Source organism: Colius striatus, chromosome 24 (assembly GCF_028858725.1).
Source record: "Colius striatus isolate bColStr4 chromosome 24, bColStr4.1.hap1, whole genome shotgun sequence".
Classification (NCBI taxonomy): Eukaryota; Metazoa; Chordata; class Aves; order Coliiformes; family Coliidae; genus Colius; species Colius striatus.
Window position 1 is genome coordinate 5061661 of NC_084782.1, and position 7856 is coordinate 5069516.

The 7856-nt window shown below is 56.3% G+C and overlaps 1 protein-coding gene across 3 annotated transcripts in view; it reads left to right on the forward strand.

The window, feature by feature from the left end:
* The window catches only part of NFYC (nuclear transcription factor Y subunit gamma), a 33633-nt gene extending 30151 nt beyond the window's left edge, over positions 1-3482 (forward strand). For 2 of the 3 annotated variants that reach the window (XM_062014602.1, XM_062014603.1), the window contains exons 8-10: positions 1388-1495; positions 2202-2261; positions 2761-3482. In XM_062014602.1, coding sequence (XP_061870586.1) covers positions 1388-1495; positions 2202-2261; positions 2761-2880 — 288 coding nt within the window. In that variant the 3' untranslated portion in view covers positions 2881-3482. The remainder of the gene's footprint in view (positions 1-1387; positions 1496-2201; positions 2262-2760) is intronic. The other variant, XM_062014604.1, reaches the window with a different exon arrangement.
* Positions 3483-7856: the final 4374 nt, after the last annotated feature.

Sequence of the window (7856 nt, forward strand, 5' to 3'; positions counted from 1 at the left end):
CTTTTCCACCTGCTCCCTGAACCGTATTCACTCCTCTGCTGCAATTCGCCCTTTACTCCAGACCACAGGCTGCCTGTGGAAAGGGGGCTTCTTATTCTTCACACCAGAACTATACCACAGCTGTGCCAAGGAGATGGAAATCATTTCTTCTGGCTGCATGAGTTGTGTGCTAGATTTAAGCTGTGCCTTTGCTCCACCTCATGGGCAGGTCCCTTGGTGCTCACTCTCACGGCTGGAAGGACACTGTAAATCACTTCCATTCATGTAGTTAGTGGTGTGGCTAAAAATCTAAAAGCAGGGAGCTCCCAGCATGAAAAACATGATCTGCCAGCAGATCCTGGTGCAGAAATGGATTCTTTATTGAGATGCTTATGCTCATGGGGAGTTGATTTGCTCCTGAAGCAATATTGGAGCGTTTAGACCCAGCTGGGACGTCAGCGCCGGTTGTGTAACGCCAAGACCATGTTCCAGGCACTTGAACCTTTGTCAGGGAGCAGTTTTTCAAGTGGTTTTTATGTCCTTGTCTCCTTTCTTTTACAAAAGAAGCTCAAACCATCTATTTTTTTGGTCTATAATTACCCTAGGACTGTGAATCCAGATTGTCCCCAAGTGAAATAAACACTTCACTGAAAAGCCCGTGGTGGGATCAGCCCGTGGCCTCTGTTGCTTCTCACGTGGGTTTTCAGTAGCACTGGCTGTTTATATCCCACAACATGTGAGATGGGACTTGAGGTGACTGTGGTGATATTGGGCTTCCCATCCCACAGCTCAGAAACAAATTGGTGTTAAATGTCAACCAAGTGCTGCCACAGGAGTTACCAGCCTTTGCCAGGTGGGTGCTGACAGGCAGAGAGTGGCATGAGAAGCTTCCTTCGATATCCCTGGGGTTTGTCATCTCTGCTGTCTTCAGCTGAAAGTTTCCCATAGGTTCTCTTACATTTTTTGGCAGGATGTAAGAGGAGAGTCATTGCAGGCAGCTCATGAGGATGCTTGTGTGAAACGATGCATCAGAGCAGTAACTCCATTCTCCTGCCCAAAAAGCTGGGGGGGAGGAGGGGGAAAAGTGTCCTCAAAGGTCTCTGAAATGTAGCAATTAATATGCTTTGGCTACTAACTGACCCATTCCCCTCCTGGAGAAAGAAGTAATGTGCTGCTTCCTCGGGGCTTTACTTGCAGAGCCCGCAGGAGTTCGGTGGAGTTGGTTCTTGCCTTGGGCAGGGTCCGTGGCAGTCGCTCATCTAAAGCCTTAATCACCTCCAGCCTCTCCCCTGTGCCTCAGCCCTGACTCTGGTTTCTGTTGTGGAAACGAGAAGGCAAGTTGATGTGTTTGAGGTTCCAGAGTTCCCTGTTTAATTGTGTTTCCCCTGCCCCCTCCGCTTGTCTCCAGGTTCAGTTGAATGCTGGCCAGCTGCAGTATATCCGCTTAGCCCAACCCGTGTCAGGCACCCAGGTAGTCCAGGGGCAGATCCAGACGCTTGCAACCAATGCACAGCAGGTATGCACCATAACAGCAAGGGCTGACATGAACTGGTAAAGTGTTGTTCCCTGGCTCCTGAAGCTGCAAATCCCACTTGGATTGAGCACCTCTTGGCTTTAGGGCTCCTGTGTTTCTTTTCTTCCTGTTCCTCCCGTCAGAGTGACAAGGAGCGTAGCAGAAGCCTCCTTGAGCTGTGAAAGGTGCATGCCTATATCTGTGTGTGTGTGTGTGTGTGTGTCACTGCTCTGAGCTGATTGCAGGTAAAAACCAACTTGAGTTCATCCACCTTCTCTTTCCTTCTGCTCCTTCTGGCTGGGTGAGGGAGGAGCAGCCGTGCAACCTCCCAGAGGCGAAACATCGACGCGGCGTTTGCTGCCAGGAGGTCGTCTCAGGTTCTTGTTGAGACTGGTCGCTTAAAGGGATTCTTCTCTGCCTTCAGAGGAGAGGAAGGCTGCTGCTTTTCTGTGATCCTGGAGGCTGCCTTCTCCACAGGACGTGCTTGTGGTTGGTTTTGGTTTGGAACAGCTGAATCCCGTGTCCTTTGTTCTTGCCCTGTGGTTAGCGCGAGCGTGGCCGCGGGCCGCCGGTGTCCTGCCACACCGAGGGGTGAGGAAGCTTGGAAAGAGTCTAAAAGCTCTTGGAGAGGCAGCAGCAGACTATGGTTAGTGGGGTTCTGACCCTCTCTGAGGGGCTGTCAGTCATCACCCTTCTCTTGTCCTTGTAGATAACACAGACAGAAGTCCAGCAAGGACAGCAGCAGTTCAGCCAGTTCACGGACGGACAGGTAAGAACTCGGAGCTCCTCAGTCCCTTTGGAGTCAAGGGCTAAAAGAGGCATCCTCAGGTCTGCATGTTCTAGCAAATTGGCTCCTCCTGGTAAAGCACAGCTGCTGCAGGCAAACCCTAACCTGGAGCAGGGTAAGTGGATGTGGTGCCAGTCGTAGCTCAGGTGTTCTGCTGCCTTGGCTCTGAGTTAGTCCCATCCCTTGTGCTCTGGGTGGGATCCATTGAGTCCTGACCAGTTTAGGAGCAAAAGCCATAACCTCCAGCTATTGAGGGCAGCCTGAGCTCAGCCTGGGCAGCAGAAACTCACAGAATGACTTTGTTATGATTTAGCAGCAAATATCTAGTGAAAGTTTGTGCTCTCTTGTCTTTGGGGGATGCAGATTTGACCCAGACCTGACTTTGCTGTTAAGGCCACCTCTAAACTCTGCTTGGAGGGAGCTGGTGCTGAGCATGAGGAGAACTAACAGTCTTTTCTTTTCCCCTCTCTATCTCTACCAGCAACTCTATCAGATCCAGCAAGTGACCATGCCTGCAGGCCAGGACATCACCCAGCCCATGTTCATTCAGTCCACCAACCAGACCTCAGATGGCCAGGCCACACAAGTGACAGGGGACTGAACAGAGACCTCATAGCAGGTGGAAAAACACACACACACACACAGCAGCTTGACATTTGCCATCCCAGCTTGGCCTGATGAATTCATCTGCTTCTTGTGTATCTCTACATGATGGTAAGCCTACAGTAGGCTGAGGCTGCAGGGCTCTGTCCCCCTTCCTGGGCTGCCTGGGAGGGAATATCCAGCAGACACTGACAAGAATGCCAGATCTGGTTTATTTTTAGAAGCCAATCTTTGGGTGTGTTCAGCTGCTTGTTCAACCCCCATCAGACTGAGAGAGAACTAACCACAAAGGAATTTGTAGCATCTCATTTGATGTTGTAAAAGGTTTTTACCCAGTAAAATGATTAAAGGGTTCTGCATCTCCTTTGTCAGAGCTTGATTCCTCCTGCCTCTCTTCTTGGTTTTCCCTCTGAACAGAGCTAGATTCAGTCCTCCTGTCTCAGTGGCTTGTTAGGGGTGGATGGGGGGAGTGTCTCTGTGTGTGTGTGTGAGATGTTTCCTCTCCTGCCTCCTTTTTTGGTAAGCTGGAGCATTGCTGTGTGCAGCTTGAGGGCAGGGAGTAGGGGAGGAGTAATTAAAGTGAAAGCAAAACAAACCAAACCCCATTCCTTGTGTGCTGACTCTTATTTTCTAAGGGCAAAAGATCCTTTCATTTGGCCTGGCTTGTTCCAGAACACTAATGGGAGTCTGGACAACCCCCAGCCCTGCTGTTGACTGTTGTAGTAGCTTCAGAAGTTGCATGTAAAATAAGCTTCATGAAATGAAATAAATGTCCTTTTTAAGATACCACCTGTGTTTTCTTTGAGCTCCAGGGCTCAGCCTCCCCCTGCCACCAGCAGCCTGAAGCCTTGGAAAGCTCCTGCACCTGGAGTGGGGAAACAAGGAGTGGGGCTGAAGAAAGGGTTTGCTGCTGTGCTGGAGGATCTCTGGGCAGGGGTGGCACAGGGGTGGCCCCACAGCACAGCCCTTCCCTGGGGGTACCTGGGCAGCTCCTCCCCTGCAGCTCTGGTGCCCAGGGTTCATCTGGAGCCACAGACAGGGATTTGGGGCAGGTCTGAGCGAGGTGCTGAGGTCAGCTGTGATGGAACACAGAGCCTGACAGTGGTTAGGGCACGTTTAGGGCTTGGTGAAAGGTTGGGTGCAGGTTTAACCAAGAACCTTTGTGCATCCCCCATGCAGCAGCCTGACAGTGTTGGTGTTTGGTGCAGGAGAGGCCCTGTGGCTTTGGGCAGAGCTGGGGGCTGCACCAGGGCTGGGGCCAGGGCTGGCACTGGGTTATCACAGAATCATTTCAGTTGGAAAACACCTTTAAGATCAAATCCCAGCCCTCCCCTCACCCTGCCCAGCCCAGCACCCACCCACAGCCCTCAGCACCTCAGCCCCAGGGCTTTGGGATCCCTCCAGGGCTGGGCACTGCCCCAGCTCTCTGGGCAGCCTGGCACAGGGGCTGACACCCCTCTCAGGGAAACAGTTCTGCCTCAGCTCCAGCCTCAACCTCCCCTGGGACAACTCCAGCCTCTTTCCTCTGGTGCTGTCATTCATCACTAGGGAGCAGAGCCCGACCCCAGCTCCCTGCAGCCTGTCAGAGAGTGCTGCTGTCTCCCCTCAGCCTCCTGGCAGAGCCCTGAGTGTTCTGCTTCTCTGAGGGGAGGCTGGCTGCTCCCCTGTGTGCTGACAGACCCAGCTGCTCTCCCTGGCCCTGCCCAGCCATCCCCAGTGAGGAGCATCCTGGCACTGGTGCCCGAGACCCGCGGGGGGTGGCTGCTGCTGGGGAAGGAAAACTCCACTTCAGCATTTGGCTGCTGCAGACCACTCAGTCTGGGCCAGGCTGTTGCAGTCAGGCAGAGGAGCTTGCTGCACTACCTACACCTCCTGGGCTTTCTAAATGTCAGCTTGCTTTCCTTTGCTCCCTTTTTGCCCTGCCTGCAGTGCCTGGGAGGCTGCAGCACCCTGCGGCAGCAGCAGGAGGCAGCCCCTGCCTTCCCCTGCATCACCCCCGGCCACCGCAGCCTTGTGCGGCCGGAGCCGGGGCTGGGCCCGGGAGCAGCATCCCTCGTGCACGGGACAGCCTGGGGAAAGGGAGGGGAACAAGGACCTGGTGTGGAAGGTGCGTGGTGTGGAGGGTCGGTGCGTGGAGCGGCCGGGAGAGGGCCCCCGTGGGCGGCTGCTGCTGCGGGACGGAGCCGGCTGGACGTGGCCGGTCCCGGCTGAGCTGCTCCTGCCTGTGCTCGGCCCGAGCTGCCTGTGCTCGGTCCCGCAGCCTGATCCCACTCAAGCAGAGGTGCCACGGCCGGGCTGGTGCCGCGCGGTGGCGTGTCACCAACCAGCAGCTCTGCGGGTGCAGCATCCTCTTGCCTTGTGCCCGGGAATCAGCTCGAGCTGTGCAGGCAGAGCTGAGCCTTATCAGCCCTGGCAGAGGCAGCAGCCTCTTCTCCAGCAAAGCTCTTTACCCAAAGCGGTTGTGTTGCCTCGAAATCGTTTCTATTTGAATGGGAAGAAATTGCTTAAAGGGTGGGAAATGGGAGTGAGGTGCTGCTCCTGAGAGCAGCTCCCAACACAAAGCCTCTGCCTCCACTTGAAGGGGTTGCTGCCTCTGGGTTTGACACTCTCAGCATCACCTGCTCCTGTGCAGGACAGTGGGAGCTCAGCACTCGAGTGACACTGTTAATATTGAACTAAGGATGGAGAGAAGACTTTGCCAGCACTCCCAGGGGAAGTGCCCAGGCTGACTGCAACAGGGAAGGTATTTTGAAGGGAGCTGACCTCGTTTGCCTGTCACAGCTCCTGTAAACCTCGGGCACTGGGAAGAGCCAAATGCTCCCTATAAGGCCACGAGCCTTGATCTGCCGTGGTGACACGTGGGGACAACCGCAGCCGGTGTGGAGCAGCCCGTGGGCAGCGCAGCAGCCGCGGTGCCTGGCACGGTGTGTGACGGGATGAAAGCTGATGAGGAGGCAGCTCGTTCCTCCAGGGATCGCTTTCGCTTTCCACTCCTCGGGGCTGATGAGATAAGCAGAGCCCCGGGGAGGGGGGGCCGCGCTGCTGATGCTGTCGGGGGGGGTTTGGTGCTCAGGGCTGCTGGGGCCAAGCACCCTCTTGCAAGCAAAAGCTCGCTCAGGCTGGTGCCGTGTGGAGCCTGAGCCGCTGAGCACGGAAGGGAAGGGCTGTGGGTTCCCTCCCTGCAGCAAGCACCAGCAAACTGGCTTTTCCCCCAGAGCTCTTCCCTGCTGCCACCCCTGCAGGGACCCAGCACTGCTGGAAGGGCTCAGCTGTGAGCTGCCCCGTGCCAGGGCTGCAAAAGCTCTCCTCTGTTCTTCCTTCTGCACCTTCAGAGCTGGGGAAAGGAGGCTGATCCCTGACCCAGCCCCATCCCAGCAGCATCCCTGGGCTTGTCCCTGGGCTTGTCCCAGGGCTGCTCTGGGACGTGTCCCAGCTCTGAGCTCAGGGTCAGGGCAGGTGAGCACTGACACAGCCAACCCAGCCTGGGGCTTTGCCCTGGGTTTGGGGCAGACAGAGCAGCCCCACAGCCCTCAGCCCAGAGGAGTTCCCAGCCACAGAGGAGGGAAGGAGGGAGGGAGCCCTCTGAAGCCAGGCCAGGGAGTCCCAGGCACTTGTTTGTCAGAGTGAGTGTGAGCCCCGACAGCAGGAGCTGATTGCTCTGGGCTGAGGCCAAACCTTCAGCAGAAGCAGATGCTCTGCAGCCCTCTCCAATCCCCACACTGCTGCTGCTGCCAGTGCCCATGCTCAGCCACCTCCCAGGGCAATGCCAGCCCCTGTGCTCAGCCACCTCCCAGGGCAATGCCAGCCTCTGTGCCGAACCAGCTCCCAGGGCAACGCCAGCCCCACATCCCTGAGGCTCCCAGTTCTGGCCATCCCAGCCATCAAGCACCAAATCAGGCTCTCTTGCACAGAAGGAGCTGGTTGCATCCTCCCATGCCACCCCCAGCTCTGCTCAGAGCTCCCCAGCATCTCCCCATCCAAGCTGGGACTTTGCCCAGTCCCAGTGCCTGGGTGAGGAGTCCCTCTCCCCTCAGCCCTGCCTGTCCCTCTCCCCAGCCCCCAGCCCTGCAGCTGCATACCAGGACTGAAACTTACTGGAAATCCTGTAGATGCAAATCCTGTCCTCCCATCCGTGCCAGGAACTTGAGCTGCAATCCCAAGAGGGCAGCAGGCTCCAAGCACACAGGCTTCCCCCCTCACCACCACCCAGCCTCAAATCCTCTTCAGAGTTCCATCAGGGCTGGAGGCTGTGAGTGGCTCTGGGAGATCCCCAGGGCTGGGCAGCTGGGGGACAGAGCAGCAGAGCCCAGGATGGCTTCCCAAAACCAGTTCAGACTCCCTGGCTTCATCCCAAAACCTCCCAGTCCAGGATAGATGGAGGGTCCCAGGATCTGGGCCAAGGTGTGGATGGGGCCTGCCCCTTCCCCAGCTCTGGTGACCCACAGCACTGGCTCAGCACCAGCTCTGTGTTGGGCACAACTGGTGCAGCTGCACCTGCAGCTTTGCAAAGTTTCAGGCACTACCTGGAGCTGCTCAGGGTCTGAGCTGCAAAAGCAAAGCCACAGGAGGCCAGAGAGCCAGAGCAGCACGGAGGGCAGCTGCAGCAGGGGAGGAACACACCTTCCTCCCTAATTTATGAGCAGCTCACTGGTTCCAACAAACAATTCAGAGAAGGGACATCTTTGTTTAAAAAACACACCAGCAGATCTTCCCTTAACAAACAGCTCTGCTGAGGCTTCCTGGGACAGCAGCCTGGATGTTCCCCAGCCACTGCACGGGGACAAAACAGCTCCCACCTCCCCTGACTCCTCTCAAGTGACACCTTGGCCAAAGTCCTTTCCAGGTCACCTTAAGTCTGCCCCCTCCACAGCCCCGAGGCTTTAATCAATTGCCAGGTGAAACCTAAACCTCGTGCTGAGCCAAACAGCAGCGAGATGAAGGTCAGGGTCCTCCCACCCCAGCTCAGCTGCAGCA